At 35.5% G+C, this 24436-nt stretch overlaps 4 protein-coding genes across 5 annotated transcripts; 3 read left to right on the forward strand and 1 right to left on the reverse strand.

Annotated features, from left to right (window-relative positions):
- Positions 1–1122: 1122 nt before the first annotated feature.
- On the forward strand, positions 1123–3996 carry LOC145894253 (uncharacterized). The gene has a single exon (XM_082982782.1). The coding sequence runs from the start codon at positions 1201–1203 to the stop codon at positions 3994–3996; it is 2796 nt and encodes a 931-aa protein (XP_082838908.1). The 5' UTR covers positions 1123–1200.
- A 98-nt stretch (positions 3997–4094) lies between these two features.
- LOC145894254 (uncharacterized) lies at positions 4095–5730 on the reverse strand. Its single transcript, XM_082982783.1, has 5 exons — positions 5531–5730; positions 5358–5469; positions 4982–5102; positions 4536–4696; positions 4095–4473 (listed from the first exon to the last, which is right to left on the reverse strand). The coding sequence occupies exons 1-5, from the start codon at positions 5659–5661 to the stop codon at positions 4267–4269; spliced, it is 732 nt and encodes a 243-aa protein (XP_082838909.1). The 5' UTR covers positions 5662–5730; the 3' UTR covers positions 4095–4266.
- A 1858-nt stretch (positions 5731–7588) lies between these two features.
- Positions 7589–20753, forward strand: LOC145894463 (unconventional myosin-VI-like). 2 transcript variants are annotated; one of them, XM_082983057.1, is made up of 32 exons: positions 7589–7703; positions 7891–8055; positions 8397–8540; positions 8846–8975; positions 9719–9880; positions 10072–10166; positions 10751–10915; positions 11088–11168; positions 11229–11409; positions 11619–11754; positions 11812–11969; positions 12536–12700; positions 12906–13033; positions 13183–13278; positions 13363–13521; positions 13773–13838; positions 14549–14681; positions 14739–14869; positions 15123–15200; positions 16215–16344; positions 16570–16660; positions 16825–16972; positions 17085–17216; positions 17312–17421; positions 17760–17838; positions 17915–17964; positions 18082–18207; positions 18401–18504; positions 18676–18807; positions 18969–19226; positions 19355–19449; positions 19666–20753. In XM_082983057.1, exons 2-32 carry the CDS (start codon positions 7939–7941, stop codon positions 19765–19767), a joined length of 3882 nt encoding a protein of 1293 aa, XP_082839183.1. In that variant the 5' UTR covers positions 7589–7703; positions 7891–7938; the 3' UTR covers positions 19768–20753. The 2 variants fall into 2 exon arrangements, with proteins under 2 accessions (XP_082839183.1, XP_082839184.1); XM_082983058.1 differs by lacking the exon at positions 13773–13838.
- Positions 20754–21304: 551 nt separating this feature from the next.
- LOC145894506 (uncharacterized) lies at positions 21305–24302 on the forward strand. Its single transcript, XM_082983120.1, has 10 exons — positions 21305–21464; positions 21942–21994; positions 22054–22146; positions 22227–22367; positions 22441–22492; positions 22568–22794; positions 23598–23669; positions 23803–23848; positions 23918–24014; positions 24164–24302. Exons 1-9 carry the CDS (start codon positions 21349–21351, stop codon positions 23979–23981), a joined length of 864 nt encoding a protein of 287 aa, XP_082839246.1. The 5' UTR covers positions 21305–21348; the 3' UTR covers positions 23982–24014; positions 24164–24302.
- The last annotated feature ends 134 nt before the right edge of the window (positions 24303–24436 follow it).

The following is a 24436-nucleotide window of genomic DNA, read 5'->3' on the forward strand; positions in this document are numbered from 1 at the left end:
TTCTTCGTTGCAAAGTTCAGCCTGTGATCTATGATTTTTTTTGTCAATTAACATCCCTCTGGTGGTGTAAAATCATCTTTCTGTGAAATAAGGCAAAAATCACCACCGTCATTTGGGCGAAATGGAAATTGGTTAAGACCGAAATTATTTCACGCATGCGTGAACACGGCTTCAACAATTGTGTTCACACAAAATAAGCATTAACTCACGAAAAAACATAAATGAGTTGTAATAACAAACATTTCAATCAGCAAAGTCTCCAATATTTGCAAAACAATATCTATACTTTATAATTGCAATTTTTGAACACCTATAAAGTATATCGCAAAGAAATGGGTTTGACTGCGGTCACGCTGTGTGAATCCCAGCATTCGGGTATTTATGGCGCTGCATACAAGTGCCAATTTAATAATGTTCTGGGACATAGAATTTTTTAAAAATTGGTGTAGAATAGGCTCAGAACATGTAGATTACATTACAATAACGTTTTTTGAACACCTATAAAGTATATCGCAACGAAATAGGTTTGACTGCGGTCACGCTGTGTGAATCCCAGCATTCGCGTATTTAACATTTAATAATGTTTTGGGCCATAGGATTTTTTGAAAATTGGTGTAGAATAGGCTTAGAACATGTAGATCACATTACAATAGCGTTTTTTGAACACCTATAAAATTCTATGTCCCGGATTATTATTAAATTGGCACTTGTATGCAGCGCCATAAATACGCGAATGCTTGGATTCACACAACGTGACCGCGTTCAAACCCATATCGTTGCGATGTACTTTACAGGTGTTCAAAAAACGCTATTGTAATGTGATCTACATGTTCTGAGCCTATTCTACACCAATTTTTAAAAAATTATGTGGCCGGAACATTGTTAAATTGGCACTTGTATGCAGCGCCGCTAACGCTGACTGCTACTCTTTGAGTCAAAGCCTTTGACGAATAATGCGCATGCATGCTGGGATTCACTCAGCGTGACCGCAGTCAACCCATTTTTGTTTTTTTCGTGAGTTAATGCTTATTTTTGTGTGAACACAATTGTTTGAAGACGTGTTCACTCATGCGTGAAATAATTTCGGTCTTAACCAATTTCCATTTCGCCGAATCTGCCAGAATGAGGTTGGTTTGGTTGTGAAGTCATAGAGGTGAAAACGTGTATTTTATTCTTGACACCGAATCGTATCTGCCAAATATGTCAAGAAATATAAAACTTTTTCAATGTCTTCATAAAACTAGCTTAACTGCTACCATTCGCTGCGTACTTTCAAGAAGTTATTCTTATTCAACTGGGCGTGATTTGTTGTCAGAGGATTTACCTGATTTGAGCAATGCCTTAGGTAGAGACAGTTATTTAAAGGATTATCTACAAAATAAAATTCAACAGTATGGTTTCATCAGGATGGATATATTCAACAAACTGGAAATGCAATTAAAGAACACTCACATATGCTCTCAGTCGGCAGCAACTCAGTTAATTTTACACAGTGGAAGGTTATGTGCTGAACTGGAACCATCTGTTCGAATTAAGGCTGCTAATAACATATTTTTTCTCATTGGTAACAAATCAACAGAATTTTACAGTGCCTATTTCCAAACCCGTTTAGAAAATTGTGACTGGTTTTCTCCTATGTTAGTTCAACAAAACCTTGTGGAGAGTGGACACAGTCTTACACCACAAGCTATTATGCCATGTTTGGCTCAGTATTGTTATAATGGCCATGTTGACGACGCGTTAAATACAATAAGCACAATGAAAGAAAGCAGTTTCGAAGTTCCATCCACTGCCTGGGGTTACTTGGCACATGCTTACTGTCTGGAGGGCAAAGCGGACATTTGCCGCGAAGTTGTCCATAAACAACTTACTCATGGTGAAGCAACTTGGCATTTATATCTGCAGGCATGCATGGGCTATTCCAAAGTAGGGAAAAACACTGAAGCTGTAGATATGTTTTGTAAAGGTGTTAATGACATTGGCGGGACAGTGGATATGGTGCTGTTTGTTCAAATGTTAGAAACTTTACTAAAAAATGGAGCTTACCAAGAGGGAAATAAAATAGTAACCTATTTGTCTTCATATGAACCACAGTTATTTATGCATGCTGTTCATCATCTTGCCCCCTGTCCAGATGGGATTAAAATCCTCCATGAAATGCAAAAAAGGCTACCCACACCCATTTTAGGAAATCAAATGGAAATTGAAAACACAGCATTTTGTTTTATTTGGCAGTGTCTTGTTCACTGTGACACTGCTGAAGAACTGTGGACATACTTGATGCAAGCACAGGTTACATTTGTCAATTTAGATGTTCTCGGTTATGCCCTAGAGACTTCCCTTACCAATTTTCCTGGAATGGCAGAAAAGCTGTTGCTTTATCTTAAGAGGGAACATATATGTAAGGACCATTATTTTTTGCCACTTTTGCTGAATGAATCAGTTAATATTGATTGGCAAAATATTTTTACTCTGTCAGAAAGTGATTTTCCGCAGAGGTTGATGCAGTTGGTCAGCGAGGTTATAGCAACTGAAACACAAGTAGAACAACACTGGTGGTTTGGCTACATGTATTTAACTAAGTTAAAGCTTTATGATCTGGGTAAAGATTTTCTTGAAAATTCCACCACTTTGCCACAAGTACAAAACTTTATGGATACAGTGCTTTCCCCTCGCCTGAAAACTGTGTTTTTGCAAAACTCCTTTGAAATAGTTAATCAGTGTCAAGTGGTGCACATGTTTCCCATGGCAAACTTGCTTAAAGTCCTCATTATTGCTTTATGTGATTACGGTGATATTGAGGCTGCTAGTAAACATGCTGTAAATTTACATACGCAGACTGGTCATTTGGACATTGACCTGCAGTTAAACTTATTGCAAAGTTCCCTTATTAACAATTGCCAGTTATCAGATGATATATTTTCTTTGTTATCATGTGATGTAAGAAAGTTGGAAAACCAGATGAAAATGCATAACCCGACTGCTGTCATAGCAACAGTGCAAACATTGTTGGAAGTGGAAAAAAATATGTCTGACAATTTTTTGTGTACTCTTGTGGATAGATTACCACAAAGTCAGTACACGACACTGGCTCATCAATCTAAAGCTTTGAACCAACATCAGCACTTAGTCATTACCAAAAAGATTTTGCAAAATTTCTTTGAATCAAATCCAGACGAAGCATATGATCTGATGATGTCCTTATGCAGCTTGCAAAACAAAATATTTGCATGGTGTCTGGTGATCCAACAATTCTGTGAACTATGTCTTATTTACAATCAAACTTTTATGTTTGAAAGACTTCTAACTGATGTGGAGGGTGAGAATAAGTTATTTGCAAAGGTATCAGCCTATCTTGCTTTTGCAGGTGCAAAAAATGAAGGAAATTTAAATATTTCTGCTGTTGAACACACCAGACAATTTCATTTAATTATACTTTACCTATCTGAAATAATAAAAACACATGGATCAAAACATCTTGTTAGACAACTTTTGTTAACAGCAAAAAAAAAGAATGATCAATATTTGTTTGAAACAATTTTTTCGAATTTAGTTGCTGTTGGATACAAACCGAGCTTGAGGCATGTTTTTCGAAACCTCCTCAGTCCTCAAAATATCAGCAATGTAACTGGATCTGTTTACAGAACTGTCACTCATGCGGAGGCTTTGATGGAAGCTGATCAAATTATGAGATCTTTTTATATCAAAAGTCCAAAGTGGGAATCAAAACTAAATTTCTATTTATTTCGACAAGCACTGTATTTGATGGCAAAAGATGCAACAAACTTGGACAAACTCTACCCTTATTTGTTGAACAGATATAACTCATTTGATCACCGAAAAAAGTCATTAGAATACTTCAAAAAAACAAGGCATTGGCATGATATTTTGTCTAATGCTATGATTACCAAAGATTTCGAAGATATTTACCTTGAAGTAAACCTCCTAAAACAGAAGAAACAAAAGTCCCGTGTAAGTAGTGATATTTCAATGTAGTTTCATGTATAATTTAACTTTTCTGAACATGGTTTAAAGGTAAAACTCCTTACACTGGTTGCACTACCAAACTAAATTTGTTGCTACATGCTACTCTGATTTTCAAAAATAAAATTTTTGCATTGTGTATGTTTACTGAAAGCATTGGAAGTGTGTTCACCATGTGAAACCTACATGTTGTTCCAAACTAATTAATACACAAAAATAAAAAAAAACTTGTTTATTGCACCGACTTCACCAGAAAAGGAAGCCAAGACACATATTTGCAAGTTAATCAGTTGGGTAAATTTTCTTCAAAGCAGGTCTCATGTGATATTGTGCTCCATCGTAGAAATCAAAATAGTCACCAATAGATGGATGTTGTATTTTTGTGTCGAAAAGTATTGCAATATTCTCCTCAACGACATAGGTTACTTGCGGACTTCTGCGGTATCGTGTGTCAACCAGAACAGCATAACTAGGCTGTTGTTTCCATTGCTAAAATAAAAATAAGAGATGTAAATTTTTAGCGCAGGGAGTTATGAGCTATTTGAAGAAACCTGGTTAGTGCCGTGGTTTTGTTGTATCCAAAATTCTGGTGCCTTGCAGGTTTTATCCCAACCCACAATCACCCCATGGTAGCCAAATAGCTTGTGTTTAATGACTTGCCCCACTCTAAACTTGATTTTATTTGACTTTCTATTCCGGGGTTCCATAGACACTATAAAAAAGGGTAAAATTTTTATCAGAGAGGATATGTGTTGAAAGTAATTTTCATTTGCATGGCCAGGGTTGAAATATATCAATTCCTTTTGTGAAACGTGGCACTACATTGTAGCTAAAGAAAAATTCACAAGTTCAGATGCACTGTCAGTACTTTTAAGCTGATCATTAGGTTGGCAGCTTAGGCATTACTGGTAATTTTTAAGCTAGTCAGCACTTGGGTTTTACAGTTATTGGGAAGACAAACTTCTCAAAAAGGTAGCTAAACATTTAGTTATCTTACAAGCAAACCATCCATCTGGACTTCGGTAGTAAAATACTTCCTCGGCAATACTTTCTTGTGGCTGGTTGGTCTTAGTTTTACTGGTTTTAAATGCGGTTGGTACACTATCTCTTTTGTCCACCTTTAAAAAATTTTTGTATTTATGGATTAAAAACAATAGAGTATAAAGAGACTGGCCCATGTTGTTATTAACACTGTCCAGTCTCTATATACTCAGAATTATGAGAAAACCTGTGAGTTGTGTTCCTGAAATCAATAGAGAAGTCAAAGATTTAATAAGTATAACAAAACTTTATTAAAATTTTGTCCTAGTTGAACATTTTGACTGAAATAGGTACTGATTTATAGTTAAATAGAAGGACTATTTATTAAATACCTTGAAGGTAATTCCTTTTGTAAGAAGCTGTTCTACGCATTGGTGGATCCAAATATGCCAAGAAGAAAAACTTAAATAGGATTTCATAAAGGTTTTTGCATTCTTCATCAAACTGTATATTTAATTTTTGGATAGTTACAACGTAATAATAAATATTATGTATCAGAAATTACCCATGTATTGATTCCACCCGGCTTGATTCTGTTTTTCCAGTCCATTCGTATAAAAAGTATTGTGTCGGCACAGCAAACATAATTAAAACAAGTTGCAGAGCTTGCATTCGATTTAGCTGTATTTCAGGCATTTGTGTTTATTTATTGTAATTTGTCAACAAATCACGGTCGTTTCGCGCGAACAAACGTCGTATTCGGGAATTCCCCTCAAGTTAAATCTTTCTTCGGGACACGTCATCTTACTGATGGGATCGGATGAGAATTCAACGAATTTTCATTAAATGCGAATGTATTTTGAACAATTAAGAAGTGCAGACGACGACAAAAATGCTGAATTGTGAAAAATATATATGGACCGCCGATTGCCAAAACTGTAACAATATGGGGTAGTGGCGATAAGTTCAGTGTAAATTTAAGAGAAATCTGCTAAAACTAAGAACATGAGCAGTCATTATATCTGGCTATCTGTGTTGCAATAATAAAGGACTGTAAAGTCCTACTACGATGAAAATAGAGACTTGGATTGTAAACGCAAACACGACACTTACACACAATGAGCTATAGGCTTAAGTCGACACACATATATATACGTTGTATGCAATCTTTCTAATAATTGATTAATCCGACGAATCCGGCTATGCATATTCGATGGAGTTAAAACGTCAAACATATTTTTTGGAAAGACAAAAGTCCCCTGTGTCTCCCCCGGAATTTCTACACGTGATAAATGTAGTCCCAATAGGCCTATAGCTTGCTGGGGTAGGTTGCAAAGTGTTTAATTACTGAATAGTTTATCATGAGGTTTGCAGGCTTGGCAGCCCAGGCTTGGCAGCCCAGGCTGTATGTAATATTACTGCGTTAGTTTTAACTTATATTGTTATTGGGCCCACTTGTATCAGGATAAGACAAATGAAGGGTTTATTTGTCATTAATATTCACCCCTTTGTCCTGCTGTTATATGCTCAACGCTATTGGATGTTACGCAGCCCGGCCTATCATCACATCAGTGCAATGAGGCTTTTCCTTAAATACCACGGTGGTGCCAAAATTCTCGTGACGTAGGCTACAATAAATACTCAACAAGCAATTCTTTTAGAAAGTCGCATTTACACATGCACCAATAAAGGCATTGTGCTATAGCCTACTTCAGTGTAGGGGTTTAACGAATCATGTACAATTACCGCGCTTTCAGGACAGTTGTTTTTTTCTACTATTGAAATATCCCAATATAGCAAGACAACATTCTTGCAGTTCGAAAAATGGAGACAGTGTAGTAATTTGTTGTTTAGTTGGCCAACGAGTGGTATTGAACAATAAGTTATAGATCGTGTTGGCCTGAGTCTTAATTCCTATATGACGCATTTTGCGGCCAAGAAAAAAAAGGTAAAAACGATGTCTAAAAAAGTTTATAAACTGTTGTTAAAAAGAAAACTTCAACAATTCATGCAGCTTGATTGGGATCCCTTTATTGCCGCCAACACCACGAACTTCGGGGCTGTGCTTTTACTATTACCGTTTTGCTGACAGAGGTTTTCGTTCTACTTTCTGACAGGTTTCGTTCTGCTGGCTGCCTGATATTTGGATGAATTACCCAACCACGAAGAGTCAAGACCATGCAAATTCAATGGATCGGTCGTGTTTGGTATGAAATCATCTCAATTCAACATATTCGTCCAAAACAAATTTTCTTTCAACGTATAGATTGTAGAGCAGAATCTAAAATAGGGATATAGTATTGTTCTGTTAATGAATGCGGTCGGTACAGAAGCAACAAATTCTTGATGCCACCGCTTCATACACAGGCTACATCGAAAACAGGTCGATTGCACACTTAAACCAACCATTGGCATGTGCCACATGAAGACCGGTCCAAAAACAGTGTCTAGGTTTACCGTTCCAATTGGTGCAAAAAGGTTGGGAACCTCTATTGTGGTCTTACATAACTTCTCCGCGACCTATTCATCGGCGACGACTATTGCAGATGTTTTGACTAAGATTTATACGTCGACATTGGCAGATCTTGCGTTGTATAATTCACATGGTTAGCTTAGGAAAAATCCCCAACGCCTTTAGGATATAAATGAAAACTAAGCAAAGCTGTAGTATACGAGAGAGACGTGGAAAAAAGGCGACGTCCTTTCTTTGCATGAAATGTCTGCTTTCGTTTTTGCCGGTGATTTCACATTTCAGTCTCAAAAGTTTGATTTTTGATGTACTAACTTTTCATAGTTTTTGCTTAGGCATAACCTTGAGGATTTATAACCAGCGTTTGTGACAAAATAGTACTATAAGCATAGGGGTATGCCCATTTGTAATAAAACAAGGCCATATAAGTTTTTTTTTTTATTCTTTGCCAATAGATATTGTTTGCAATGCTACCGTTGGTGTAATGCATTGACGCACCAAGCATGGACAATGGAAAAATTGTTTGGGGTCCGCATGCTGAGCATGGGTTCATTTTGGGAACAATTATTGATCTAGGTCATGATACGATCACTGTAAAACCTTCAGCTCAAAATGTTAAGGTTAGTATTACTTGTCATGACAATTGTACACATTAATTTTGTTTTTTTCGTTTGTATTTTCAGACTGCTGACTGATTTTACCCTTGAAATTCTCAGTACATTCATATTGTAAAACCAAGCACTAGCCATTATAATGGTTTCACAAGAAATGCAAATATTACCCTTTAATATGATGTAATATGCTCAACACAATTTGGCCTTTCACAAATTGTTCCAAATTTTCTTGATAAAATCATGCATAATTATCCATTATGATATATTGGTGTAATGTTTTTAAGCTTAATAGCATGTTGTCTTGTTGTGTACAACTATATCAAACAAATAATTTTTTTATTTTGCAGCCAATAACCGCTCCATACAGTCAAGTTTTTCCAGCTGAGCCAGATTCTAAGAAAGATGCTGATGATAATTGTGCTCTTATGTACCTTAATGAAGCAACTCTTCTACACAATCTCAGACTTCGATATAAAGCTGATAAGATATATGTAAACAACAAATTTTAGTTGTTTACTGTTTTTTATGGTTTCTTGGTATTAAGAGCTAAAAATATTAAATGCCGGCAAATGTAACTTTACAACCTTTCCAAAAAGTATACTATTTAGTCACTTAGCTGAAGATAACATGGTTTAATTAGTACACTGTGTACCGTACACATGACTTATGACAATAATTGTGTGATGTGTATTGTGCACATGTATTTTCTTTCTGCTGACAAAAAACAAAAGCTGTATCCATTAAGTTGTTCTATGATATTTACATTTTGTTTTCTGATTTTGATGTTTTTTTGTAGACGTATGTGGCCAACATTCTCATTGCTGTCAATCCATATCGAGATATTCCAACCCTTTACAATGAAAAACAGATCAAAAATTACAAGGGAAAATCTCTCGGTGTTCTGCCACCTCACTGCTATGCAATTGGTATTGAAGTGTTTTTTTTTTTGGTTTTGAATTTTAAAGATTAATATATTTTTATAAATTTTGCTGGTGTCTATAAAAAATGTATTTGCTGTTGCTGTCTGACACATCATTACTTTGTTTTGTACTTGAGGTTTGATATGCCCTTTTCTGTATTTTTTCATACTTATTTAGTAATGATTTGCCAAAAAAGTTACATTAGGTATGAAAGTTTCCATTCACTACATCTATTCCTAGTCAGCAGCATTATGTCATTTGTTAATGATTAACTATGGTTTGTATTGATTCATGATACTGGTGCCGACAAGAACCATGCCCTGAAAATGGTGGCAGCTTCACCATCCAACTGTGAAATATTTTATGATGTGTACAAAACCATTCCATTCTCACTGCATGCCACTTTTTTTAAAAATATTTATAATTAGAAGCAAGCATGTCATTTTAGGAACATATCTTGGGTTCTTAACGTTAATTTCAACTAATATTATAGAATGGTTCCAAAACAAGTGTAAGGTACATCAACAATGAATTTTATAAAAATAATAATTGTCAAAAACATGTCATTTCAGTTTTGTTATTGTACAGACAATCAAACAAATCTGTTGCTGATTATTTATTGTTTTTTTCCTTTTTTTGGACAATATTAACTTTAAATGCAAACATTTTTCTACGTTTTTACATTTTTAACGTTGGTATTTTGTAACTAAGCCATGTTATTATTAAGTTTCTTTATATCTTGTTATTAGCCGACAAAGCTTATCGCGACATGAAAGTGAACAGCTTGTCGCAATCCATAATTGTGTCAGGAGAAAGTGGTGCAGGGAAAACTGAAAACACTAAGTTCGTTCTCCGATACCTTGCAGACACATATGGTTCAGGAGAAAAAATTGACAAGCGAATTGTTCAAGGTAAAAATTTGTGTCACATGTGTTGAATAGCATGAAGATTTTGCTTTTTTGGACCATATTTAATATGTAAAAATTCAGTCGCCCAAAAGATTCAAGTATTTTTTTGTTGGGCTATGTATTATTGTTAATGTTTTTCACTGAATAATAATGGACAATAAGTAAGCAAACAAATAATGCTTTTATATTTTTAGCAAATCCCATACTTGAAGCCTTTGGCAATGCAAAGACCATGCGGAATAACAATAGTAGCAGATTTGGAAAATTTATTGAAATTCATTTTCTGAAGGTTTGCAATACAATTCTCAGGACATTCTTCCCATTTTGTAAAATCTGCCTGGGTCTAGAATAACATAAATCTTGTAATGGGCTTTGGGTTTAATTTACGCAAATGTTGCTATTTTTAATTTTTATACAAATATTTTTTTAATTGCCTTAAGCTGATCCCAGAGTAACTAAATTGTTTGAAAATGCTGTATGTTTTGCTAAAAAACTTTATGTATTGTGTGAAAGTAATAACACGAAAAGCCATTTCCTGATGACACAAATGTATTTGTGCAATAAAGCTAATATTCTATTTAACAACGCAACACATGTGTGAAGATTGGCTGACAGAGTTGTGCACTTGTTACCAGCGCATCTTGACCACAATATACCTCGCACAACACTGAGTGTTGGGTCTATATATTTATCCCAGTGTCATGAGTTTAAACCTCACTGGGAGTTTGACCTTTCATACTCCGAATTGTAGTTCAAAAGTGGCCGATCCAGCTAGACTGCAATGCCAGGGCTGCCAATCTTGTAATCCTACTTCATCAGTAGTATGAACTGACTACATCACTTCACAGAAGTGAGAATATACTTTTTTTTTAGGGTAAAGTTGTTGGTGGTTTTATCTCCCACTACCTTCTTGAGAAGTCGCGAATTGTAACACAGGGACCAAGGGAAAGAAACTATCACATATTCTACAGACTTTGCTGTGGAGCCCCAGATGAAATACGAAGCAAACTTTTTTTGAAGAACCCTGACAATTTTAAGGTAGCCTAATTGTCAATAAATGTTGAAAACCAATATTATTTTGGCTAACATTCTGTTTTGAATGAATATTTTATAAAAAAATAATATCCTAAACTCATGCCAAAATACTGATTACTATAAAAGCTGTAATTTAATGGAAGTAAAGTATAACACATTCCTGTTTGTATTTCAGTACCTAAAAAATGGCTGCACCCAGTATTTTTTGACAAAAGATGATATGCAAAAAGTTAAACCAGATCGACTCTCGGAACAGGTAAATTTGAGTACACCTCTTTAGGTTATCATTTTCAAAAAGTAAATAAAATTTATTTAGCACAAAGAAAAAGGTCAACTGCATGATATTCTCCTGAATGACTACAAAGATTATGACAGAATTGTGTCTGCAATGAATGAAATGGGTATTTCTGAGAATGACACAATGGAAATATTTCAAGTTGTGGCTGGTGTTCTGCATCTGGGGAACATTTTATTCGAAGATGCAGGAGGTTCATCAGGTAAAAATCATGATAACACTTAATAAACAGGCTTGTTTATTACATATTGTAGTTTAACATTTAAATGATGATGATACAAACCTCAAGCAAAATATATTTTAAATGCATGTTATGGCAAACTTGATTTGGTGTAAACGCTTGAAAAAGTGCATGTATTCTTGACCAAAAAAAGATTTGTATTGTACCCAATAGTTGTCAAATATATAAAGGTGGTTGCATGGTCAGTGAAAGCAGCAAGCAAACTGTAAACATTACATCTGAATTATTGGGGTTGGATCCTACATCACTTACTGAAGCATTGACAACCAGGTCTATGAGGTTAGCTGGAGAAACCAACACCATTAAGTGAGTTGTTTTATTTGGCCTTTCGGTAATATTTTTAGCAGCTGTAAAAATGTGCAGAGTACCGCTGAAGATGGATCAGTCATCCAGTGCCAGGGAAGCACTGGCAAAGGCAATCTACTCGCGGTTATTTGATCATGTAGTTTCCCGTATTAACGAGTGTTTTCCATTTAAATCATCTAATGGTTATATTGGCATCTTGGACATTGCTGGATTCGGTGAGAATAACTCATTTTACATTTTGACCTTTGCAGGCAATTAAAGCTAAATTAAAAAACACATTAAATTTTGACGAGATTAAAGACAAAAAAAAGAAGGATATGGATATAAATACGGCACTGTAGTAAGAAATAAAAAGTGTTTGTTTACTTAATTGAGTTTTTGAATTATGACACCAGGTATCTTGATGTAGAATGTTTAAAACATTAGTAGTGTTTTTTCACCTCTTATAAATATGCTTCGCCCCATCTTGCTTTATTAGTCAGCTTGATAATAAGGAACAGTTTTTCTCTCTTACCTAGCTAGACAGAAACTATTTCATTTATCACTAGACACCCATTTGTTGGGTAACAAACTATGAACAAAACAACCTGCACTATTGAGACATAATAGATTGAATCATTGCACTGTTTACATCTCACTGCTATTTTTTGGCTTTTTTGCAAAATGATTTCTTTAGATTTGCTACGAGTTTTCAAAGTAATGTACACGTTATGGAAGAAAGTTTTATCCAACACTTTGAATTGTCTCAACAAACTTGAAAGGTTATGTTTTGTGTTTGCAGAATATTTTGAGGTGAACAGCTTTGAGCAGTTCTGTATCAATTATTGCAATGAAAAATTGCAACAGTTTTTTAATGGGCGTGTGCTTCGTGAGGAACAGGAGTTATATGCAAAGGAAGGGCTTGGAGTTCATGAAGTAACGTACGCTGACAACCAAGACTGCATAGGTAAACACTAATAACTTGGATGATTCTTATTGGTAAACACACCAGGATGCTATCTGCCTTTAATCTAAAAAACTAGATAACGGCTAGAAGAGACAAACAAATTTATGCAAGATTATTTTTATACAAATATTGTTATCATAATAAATGACGCCTTATTTTGATTTTTATGTGAAGAACGCTCTTAAAAATGTAAGGATTTTTACAGACTTGATTGAATCTCCACGTGTTGGCATTCTTGACATTTTGGATGAGGAAAACAAACTTCCAAGGCCTGATGACAATCACTTCACATCGGTTGTGCACAGCAAGCATAAAGGACACTTTCGAATTTCTGTAGGTTAAAAACAGAAATTTTTTCTGATCAATGGTTTTATAAAACATGAGAAATTGTTTGCAATCTAATTTGTTGATGTCTTTTTTGAGTAAGATTAAATGCTTATGAATAACTTGTTAAAATAAAAACTAACCACTAACTTGTTCAGATACCCAGAAAATCACAACTTGCAAGTCATCGTAATATTCGAGATGATGAAGGATTTTTGATTCGTCACTTTGCTGGTGCTGTTTGCTATCAGACAGTAAGCAATTACTTTGTTTTACACAGAAAACATACTGTACCTGCAAGTTTGTAGCATCTGGTTTTGTATTTACTTTTTTAACAGGTACGGTTTGTTGAGAAAAACAATGATGCCCTTCATAACTCATTGGAACAATTGGTTTGTGGCAGCAAGCACAAACTTGTACGAACAATATTTGTAAACAAAGGCACGCAATCGACCAAGGGTAAACTGGCCTTCATTAGTGTTGGAAACAAGTTTAAGGTACATCAGTTATCTCATATATTCTATGATTAGGCTTAAATGGTGATAAACATCAGACAATTTATTCTTAATATGCCATTATTATATTTCACTTTTCATTGACTGAACAACGCAGTTGTTTGTAACTAATTATGTTTGACAAATTTATTTGTAATTTATTTTTGCTTTCCGGGATATATATAAAGTTCCTGTATAATTTATTGCTACTGTAGTAAATGTACAACTTGTAGCAACACTGGCTTTATACATAGGTTAATTCTAATAACCAAAATCAAGTCAGTTCATTAAACTTCCTAAGTGTTGGAAGCATATTCCGGGTAAGTGTGCTGGTATGACTCTTCACAAATAGCTTTCGTTTTCATGATGACTCACTAACATTTCTGGTGTGAATTTACTTTTCTGATTTTGCATGTTTTATTAGTTTTGGATTGCTGGAACATAGCATGTCACTTACTTTTATTGGAATTGTTCTTTTTTGTCTTGGTTGCTAGGAGAGTAGAATATTAACAAATTGGGTGGATATCTATTTAATTGACTCGATCAGAGTCCATGTTTTTGTTGAGTTTTGTCAACTTTCAACAAGGAATTTCATGTTAGAATTTTACATGAGTTGTAACTGGGCTGAAAAATTCTCCTTTTGTGTAACAAACTTACAAAACAACATTTTTATCCATTTTGCATTTTTCATTGCTACCACAAAGACATTGTAATAATGAGACATTTCACTCTGGCAGTTTTTAAAGCAAAACCTGCAATTATTGCTATGGCTTACCTCAAGTTTATGATGACCATTGCATCCAACCATGATGTTGCCAAAAAGTTCCAAACACTTTTTTTCATTGTTTTTTTTTTTTGTTTTGTAAATGTTTTTCCACACCTGGTTGCGTTGTTGGTTTACATTTTTTACACCAGTCAATTTGTTTTAAGTGTGATAAATTTTATTGTTAATCAATTTTGTTTTGTGTACACACCACACATAAGCCAATTTTTCCAGTTGTGAATCCTAAAAAAATAATTGCGCTGACAGACCCAACTCACACAACTGCTGGAGAAGCTGAATGTCACTGGATCAAGCTTCATACGATGCATTAAGCCCAATCTATCCATGCAGGACAGCTTGTTTGAAGGTGGACAAATTCTAAGTCAACTGCAATGCTCAGGTCAGTAATAATGTGAAATTGTTGTTGGATAGAAAGTATAACATGTATGTTGGGTAGGAATGGTGTCTGTACTGGATCTTATGCAAGGGGGATTTCCATCGCGTGCACAGTTTTCTGATGTCTACAACATGTACAAAGCTATAATGCCAGCAAAACTAAAGCGACTTGACCCCCGACTTTTTTGCAAGGTTGTCATTTTTGTAATCATAGTAAATTTGAATCTATACTAGTTTAACTGGGTATACTATAATGGAAATTCAATAAATAGTGTGATTTTTTCATGCCCAAGCAAGTGGAAAAGATGTATTTTGAGGTTTAGTTTATTAACATGACATATACTCCACAAAATACACAAATATGGACTTGGTGTAAAAAATCATTTTCACCAAGTTCGCAAATGTTGATTGTGAGTGATTGTGACGCTATTGAGTGTGTTGGCAGGCCCTCTTCAAAGCGCTTGGACTCGACGAAAAGGATTTCAAGTTCGGATTGACAAAAGTTTTCTTTCGTCCTGGCAAGGTAGGAGAGTGCTCTCGGTCGTCCATTTACCAAACCCTTCACTATTATAACACATCAACGCTTGTGAAACCACGTCAGCTCTTGTAGCGCGATTCTTAATGCAACTTGTTAAAAATTCATAATTGTACTTCATGTCCATGATTAATAAACTCATGCTTAAGTTAATTGATTCCAATGTCACACAGGGCAGACGATTAAACGTATTAGTCTGATAATGTGGGAGTCACTCCCCTACAAAAACAACATTAACTTTGTACAAAGGGTAATAATTAACTGTCTTTTCGCCTGGTGCGCTAATGCATGGGTGCTTGAATGTTGAGCTTTATCTAATGTTTGCTTCCGAGGTGAAAGTACATGTGTTAGACTTTTAACGTACGAACTACAATATCAAGAACCAAATTAAAACAACTAACAAGCGATACGTTGATCTTGTAACTTTAATAGTTGTTTCTTTGTGGGTATTTTACTGTTCGTTGTTACATGTCAATTTCAACAACTAAAATCAACCCGCATGATGATTAGAAAAGTTCGCCGTGTTACAAGCCCTCTTACTAATCGGCCAAATTGCTTTTATGATTTAATCTAAATAGTCATTGAGAATGAAGTACCAAGAGTACAAATGAACATTGTTAATGACATGTGCTTGTACATACAATACACAGTAAACGTAACAGTAAAGTGAAAGTCGTTCAACTTCCCAATAAAGTAATGAAATATTGAAGTTAATTCCCACACTTAAATGCTTCAATAATTCATCGTGGTACTGCCCTGTACAGTCTATATGGAAACGTCATATTCTAATGTGATATTAATTATGTATTTGTTTGGGAAACATTCAAATAGATTCGCATTCTGTTCTGTGGCGAGTTGGTCAACCACATTTTATTTGAGTAAAATTGTTCAACAAACGTTTCCTTTGTTAAATAATTCCACTGTCCACACTAACTCCGGGCCTACTCTTTTTATTTCTGTTTTAAAATGTTTAAGTTCAACTTTCTATTTTGCATCTTAAAGTTTGCGGAGTTTGACCAACTCATGCGTTCCGATCCCGAAAATCTGAAAATTCTCATTAAACGTGTTGAGAAGTGGTTGATCAGAGCCCGATGGAGGAAAGCTGTGTGGTGTGGACTGAGTGTCATCAAATGTAAGTTTACTGAGACAAACACTTACTTACCTGTTAAACATATTTTTATCAAACGTTAAGTGATAAATAGTTTTTGGTGTTTAATTTTGTCCCATTTTGCTTTGCCATGTAAGTGTTTTGATGCCACAATTTGTTTGTGTTGCAAATATATTTCAATATTAACTTGTGCTGTTGTTATTCTGTAAGATGCACGTTGATTGTTTACATTTTTTGTGAAATTTCTAGTAAAAAACAAAATACTTTGGAGACGTTCTCAGTACATCTGCATACAGAAATACATGCGAGGATATTTGACCAGAAAGAAACACCGACCTCGGTATGAAAACACTTCAACTGACTTACAATTTATTCTACTTCGTGACGAAAATGCATTAAATCTGTTTGGACTAATGTGTATGTGTAGTTGAATATTTATTCAACATTTTTTTTGCATATTTAGCAAAATTCCCTGTGTTGCCATTGACCCTTTAACATTCACAGCATCCGGGCTCTCGCCAAAGTGATGCCACTTCTTCGATCGCTGCCGAACATGCGTGATATGGTGAGCGTCCTCAAGGACAAGAAGGAAATGATGGCGAAGGTTGTGAACCACGAAAAGGCACTTCGATCTTACATCAACAAGATAAAGGTATATTTAGCCCTCTTTTTTTTTATTTTTTGAACAAAAATATCTCATATTTGTGTTCGTTTTTATTCATGATTTCAACTTTTTTCAAAACTAAAAGAATCTTTTCGCAAAGGCCACAACAATGGATGTTGCTGTGATGGAAAAATCCTTCCAACAGCTTATTAAACAGGAAGAGATTCTTCTGAAAGATCTTAAATCCCGAAAGTTAGCTCAGGAAGAGGCAGAGCGAGCCAGGAAGATAAAGGTAATTTTTGAGTCAAACAGAAGTTTCAACTACACTTATCAAAACCAAGTGGACTTCTTGGTAATTTTCGAGTTTTTGAATATTTCCTTTTTAAGGAACAAATGGAATTGGAACGAAAACGTCGGGAGGAGGAGGAAAGACGGAAGAGGTTAGAGGAAGAAGAGAGGGAACGGAAGAGAAAGGAGGAAGAAGAAATGAGAAGAATGTGGGTCTAAATTATTGTATTGAGAAGAATTAAAAGAATTAACATTTCAACCAAAAAGAAAAGAGTATAAAATGAAAATATAAACTATACTGGAACAATGCTTGAACCAAGCTACCCTGTCGGGGTGTCCTTCAACAACTGTATCGAGAGTTTCTGTGCAAAACTGAAAATAAGGTTCAAACAAGCTATAGATGTTAAATTAATAACTGTAGAGCTGTCTGTTTAATTGGTATGTTCAGCTTTACACAGAAACCTTGGAATACAATTTATTTGTGTTTTTAAACAAAGTTGATTCACCCCCAGTGTAAATATACTCAACGTTTTTGTGTTAAATGCAGCAAAGCTGAAATGGAAGCAAAGAGAAAACGTGAAGAGGAGGAGGAGCGTAAGAGAGAGGAGGAACAGAAAAAAATTCAGGTGACGTCGTAACTAACAATCCTCATAAATTGTTTAAAAAACTTTTTTTTTAAAAAAAGATGTTTCTTCATATTAGGCTCGAATTGAAGCTGAACTCGCTAAACAACGAGAGGAAGACGAGAAGAGGTATTTGTTTTTATATCAAGCAAAAACGTATAAATTTTTGTTCTGACAGAAGATGGTGAAAAACGTAATGTATTTTCTGCACGCAATATCCCATTGTCACTGAAAAAATATTTCTAGGAGAGCGATTGAAGAACAGGAGAGAAGAGACCGTGAACTTGCATTGCGTCTTGCACAGGATGACACTCATCCTCAGTTGGTTGAAGAACAACCTTCAAATGCTGCTGTTGTACAACTGCAGCAAAGGTGGATGTTTTCATGTTATATCACGTTATAAATATTTTTAGATATGTGTCCGTTTTTTTAAAGAACAATAAACCGCGTAGTTTACTTAAAAAAACGTTCAAATCTATTGATGTCATGTTATGTTATTGGTGATCGTGTGGGGGAGAGCAACCGAACCACGCTCCAGTTGTTTAAGATTATGTACTTTGTGCAGGGCTATAGCTGCTATGTCGTCGAACGTCGTGTCTGGAGGGAAAAAACACGATCTTACCAAATGGAAATATACTGAACTACGAGATACAATCAACACTTCAACAGGTTTGATAAAAAATTAATTATTTCCTAATGTGTAAGATAAAAAGCTTAACATGCCCAAAAAAATTTGACGTAAGATTTGCCTTTGGTCAAGACAAGATACTGCAGCTGGAAAACGATCAAAAAGTAGGCGAAAGCGAATGTACTCATATAAATTTATTTTTTATCATCCAGATATTGAAATGTTGGAAGCTTGTCGCGAAGAATTCCACAGGCGACTCAAAGTTTATCACCACTGGAAGGCAAAGAACAAGGCAAGAAACCAAACACAAGAAGAAAGAGCACCAAAAGCTGTCGTCGATCACGGTGAACCAAATCATATTTTCCACGCATCTGTTTTATTCACGAAAATTTTTCTGGATGTTTTTTTTTCTTTATTTTGTTAAACCTGTGTGTAGTCATCACGACGAATCAAATCCCTGTTTAGGTTTTAACAACATAAAAAATGTTTATTTTTTACCAATTAGCCGCCGCACATTCGAGTCCAGCTCCGAGCTCCTCCTCAGCTCCACCTGTCGCTGCTCCACGCGCAAAGGCACCCACTAGCGGATCAAATCCGAACACCGCACAACGATACTTCAGGATTCCATTTATCCGACAAGGCGACCAAGGACTCGATCCTCAACAACAGAAGAAGGGATGGTGGTATGCTCACTTTGATGGTCAGTACATCGCACGACAGATGGAGCTCCATCCAGACAAAGTCCCTCTGCTTTTAGTTGCCGGTAAATGCTGATTTTTGTCAGTTTTTACATTTCCGTGCAGAATTACAGAAGCACCGATTAAGTTACCAATAAACTTATAAGCTGTTACAACTAAATGGTATATGCATTGTTTTTTTTTGTGGTTTAAGGTAAGGACGACATGCAGATTTGTGAATTGAGGTTGGATGACACTGGACTCACACGAAAGAAAGGCGCTGAAGTACTGGCCAGGGATTTTGAACAAGTAAACCCACTTAACAATACACTGTTTATTGAAAAGGAAACATTTACAGCATTTTCATTCCTATGTAAATATTGCATAAAATAATAGGATTGTCTCAAATATTCTTCCAAAAAAAGTTCAGTATGATTGAATTAGGGCAAACGTGATACATTCGCACGCCACAGAAAACGCAATTATTTAAGAAAAGTTAATAAAGCTTTCCATCTTGTTATTAAGGTTTGGATCCAAAACAGGGGAAGGGAATATTTGTTGGCTGCAATTAAAGCCAAACAAGCTCGTCCAACTTTCGCCACAGCCATGATGCAGCAATATTCATAATGGGACAATTTGCTTGTAGTTCATTTAGATGTAAGAGGAAAGTCGTGAATGTAGACAGGGTCGCATTGATTTAATTTCAGCTTATGTCGAAGTTTGCTTCTCGCTATTTTATGTTCATTATATGATAATGTTTGCACCCTAGATCAGTTCATGGGTTTCAAGCCGCTTTTTACTAATCGAGTTTCAGTGTTTCGCATAAAAGTTTTAATTCCACGTGTGCAATCAACCAGCATGGCCTGTAATTGTTTTGTATCTCTGTACTATTGAAATGAAATATTCATTTGTACTTTTCAAAGTTTCCTGTACTACGAATACATTCCCTCGTGATTTTAAATGCAACATCCCACATCGCATTTCGAACCGTTTTGACCATTTGGATTGAATATTTTATGAAAGAAGCTTGTAGTTGTAGGAAATGTTCGATTTTAGGTCTGTGATTACTTTTGGTTTGCGCTCGTGCCTTCAAAGCTGCTCTATATGTTAATGGTACTCCTGGCTTCGGCCAATTTCCTCCGCATTTCATATATGTGCAATTTCGCAAATCACTGTTTGTTGCAAATTTTTCGGTTACTAAATTGTATACAACCACTTGAGCTGCCTATTTTAATAGGTTAATGAGCATCACGTACCAGCATTATTCAACCTAGTAAATTTACGTTAACTTAGTTTCCAGACCAACATTTTGCAAAATATTTATTGCCTTAATTTTACTCTATAATGAATTCTACTTTTGTAGATTTTGATGATTGTAGATTTTGTGCAAACTTGTACTTAGCAGAAGGATTTGCGTACAACATTATGTGTACGTTTAATCTTTCACAATACGTTTGATCGCCATGGTGTCGATCTTGGTTGACGATTTGTAGCAAACCGTTTTAGTATCGTGTAGCAAAATCGGTCGCCGTACCATGTACAAAGTAGCAAAATATCTTCAATCCGCTTGTCTTATGAGACAATACGTAATTTGTTGTTAGAAGCCAATAAATGATCCCACGGATGTCTCTGTTTGTTTTTCTATTGTTTCACCCACGCATTTCATCCAAAATGGATATCCTGAATAACTCCATCTTCATACATGTCAATGTATAGGCAGTGATGCAGCCGATGAAGATTTGGGTATAGACAGTGGTGGGATTCAGACGGTTTGCACTGGTTTTATAGAACCGTTTTACGAAATTTTATGAGATCAGCGAACCGGTTAGCATTATTGGTTACCGTCAATGGATTTTTGTAACAGAACCGGCTGACAAAAAAATTGAATCCCACCACTGGGCATATAGATAAATGTCCCAGCTAATATGCTGTCTTGAATGAAAGACGTTCAAAACATTGACTTGTCCATTGCTAGCCAGCATTTAAAAGCATCTTTAATTTTAATTAAAAGTTATTTGCTGTAGATTGTTTGCGGACAGTTGGAGGAAACGAAGCTTTTAATTTGTTTGTTCAAACACAATGCACACAGAGCAATCAGTTTTATGTTAGCATTTGCTCTTTTATACCAAAATTATTATTTTTCTTTTGCATTAGGTATGTTGCGAATAACGGTCAGACGTAAATACGCATAATCAAAATACACGAACAATGGATATAAATGGTGTTCTTATTATCAGTAGTTACACCATTTCAGCTTTTCTGCTGATGGTTCTGTTGTTTGTCGAAATTCTGATCAGACCATCGTGGAGGCAAAACTTTACTGGGTGGGTTGTTAAATTGCAAAGCGTTTAGATGTCAACTTTACCAATAAAGGCTTGTAATACAGATTTATTTGCTGGTTTGTATGTAGGAGTGCAGTGGGAATTAGGGGTATAGACTAGGTTACATGCTTTAATGTTGTTAGCCCAAAGTTTCGCAACAAAAATATTGTTTGGTCAAGTTTTAAAAGTTTATTTAACTTCCAAGCACTCAGCATATAAATATACGTTACTAATTAAAACTGGTAAAAAATTTACATAATTGAAATACAAAAGACAAACAAACTTGGTGTCCCGTAACAAAATAAAAGGCGCAATTATGTTCTGGGTAAGAGAGAATTAATTGGTTGCAACAGTTGTCAATACAATACAGATGGCATAAATATATGTGCAAAAAAAGCCATGGTATAAATAAAAGTAACGTCTCAATTAAAGGCCTAAGGTTTAGCTTAGCTTATCTCATACGATTATTGCAATTTGCAGAGTATTTGGCCGGTTTCGAACTTCCAAATCACAAGAAACTGCATCGTCATTTGGTGAGAATTAATAACCGTTGATTGAATTTCAGCTTTTAATAATGCAACGAATTTTCCAGGTGCCGCATCTGACACGGTTTCCAACAAGCAGTTATATGAAGTAAATAGTCAATCAAAAACGACTCGGACACAAAATGCAGAGGATAGCACATGTGCGTAAAGGTTTTAGGCCATAAAACTTTCAATTCTACTAAAGATATTTATTTAGACTAATATGCCACAAAAATTACAGCTGTTTATAAGGAACATAAAAATCACCAACTAAGCTGCAAAGCTACAAGCAGTACTAAAGTCAAAATGGAAGAAAAAATTATTCTGAGGGACAAAGATTTGATGGAACAAAATTTATTAGCACCCACGGAAAATATAAAAAGTAAGCGCTGCAATAAAGCAGGCCTACGTATTGGTTGCTAAAAAAACGGTAGTTTGTTGAAAAAATTTTTCAGGGAGAGAAAGGAAAACCGAACAAGATCCCGGTGCCAATATTCGTCACTCCATGTATGTTCTCCTTATTTGGAAAAAAATATTTTTAAATTCTCGGCTCTTACAAAAATATTTATATGATTTTCAAAGCTTTGCTGGGGACTTGCACGTTGCTCCAGGGGTTTGCGAGTTATCTTCGCCGCCCGCCAAGCTGCAATCAAGGGAGTTACGATCAAGTTTAATGGACATCCCAACCTTCAAAACAAGATCTGCTACTGGAACTTCCTTTCTTAATCGACTCATTGTACCATCCCGAGACATAGCTGGTCACAACAAACAAATGAAAAATGTGCCGCCACCGCCTCCTCCAATCGAACGTAATTCTACAAGTTGATAATTTTCGTACAACGTAGTATATTATATCCTACGTGGGTGAAAATATCGATGGTAATCATTAGTTTAAGTGGTGCCAAACGGTATAATGACGCTGGGTCATTGACGTACATAGTCAGGTGAAATTATTTGAAAAGTTTCAATGCTGTGGTCCTAAGCTTTTTTAAGTTGGATGTCGCCGAATACAAGGCAATTCTGAAGATAGTTATTGGCAAATATAACATAAAAACCACAAAAACTATTAGATACATTTTTTCCTTAGACACCGATGTAGCTATCTTAGACTAAAGATTTTGTTCAAACTCAGCAAACAGCGTCCCACGTAAAATACATCGCCAAATGAATAATGAGGCTCAGTTTTAAACACATTCGCAACCTCAAATACGTTTTTAGTTTTATAAATACATACTGTCCAGAACTACGCAGAAATAATACCATGCTTTCGCATAGCAAGGCAGGATCGCCCCACTGCGCAGGCCCTTTATATTTGGCGATCACAGCTCTAATATTCTGATCATAAGGTTTACAGGCTTCGCAGCCAAGCTGGATCAGCCACTTTTCCCGACAAGTCGGAGCGAGATCTGAAAAATCAAGCTCCCGGTGAGGTTTGAACTCACGACCCTGTGCTAACCTAAAAGGTACAGGAGCTCAGTGGCTTCACGGGGTATATTGTGGGAAAGTGCCTGATCCAGCTTGGCTGCGAAGACTGTCCAGAACTATTTTGAAGGGCACATCTTTGCAGATTTAACTGACTTTTACGAATAACTTACGTTTGTGCTTTTTACAGATATGCATTCCAAACGCCAAAAACAAGTTGATCCTGTAGATTTCATAGCTCCCTATGAAATCAGCAACTCAGGTAGGCTATGATAAGCCAATATGGAAAAATACTATTTCGCAATTAAACTTTGTTGATATTGTGTTATCACATTTACTATCAATAAAAACTCAGAAATCTGCAATAAATCTTTCACGTGTAATTTGAATCACAGAAACCACTACAAAAAATACTGGAGATGAATCACAGAGGCAAAACGGGTGAGTCTATTTTTACTTTATTCTGATTTTTTGTCATGGCAAATTTTAACTGAAATTCTTTTAACGTAGCAAAGGAGAGGATTCAGCTTACGTCGAAATGGTGCCAATTTCATCGATTGTAAAGAAATGTTGAAAATGGGTCGACGGTTTAAAAGATTAAATAACGGTACGGCATAACTACGATCGAATGAAAACTGCATGGGTCTAATTATAGTTTCACCACTCATCAAAATAAACAGACGTTTGGGTGTTACCAATACTCCTTTTTGAATAACGCTGTAGTCTAGCATAACATTTCAAAACTTTTAATTTCAGGGATCTTTATATACGGCATGAGACGAAGTAATGAGAAAGTGATGTGGAACAAAATATCTGGCGTGTTTTTTAATGCTATGTTTTCCGCCACTAATCTCTTTTTAAATTAGTGACGACTTTTGTGAATTAACAAACATTATCACAAACGCACACTGACGGATATGATAGTTTTTAGATGACCTGCACAACAACCATACAATTACCACAAGAGCATTTACATGGTTTGATTTTGTAATTGAACTTTCTAGTGCTTGAATTTATCATTAATTTCTC

The sequence above is a fragment of the Ascidia mentula genome, chromosome 3, assembly GCF_947561715.1.
Source record: "Ascidia mentula chromosome 3, kaAscMent1.1, whole genome shotgun sequence".
In the NCBI taxonomy this organism is placed as follows: Eukaryota; Metazoa; Chordata; class Ascidiacea; order Phlebobranchia; family Ascidiidae; genus Ascidia; species Ascidia mentula.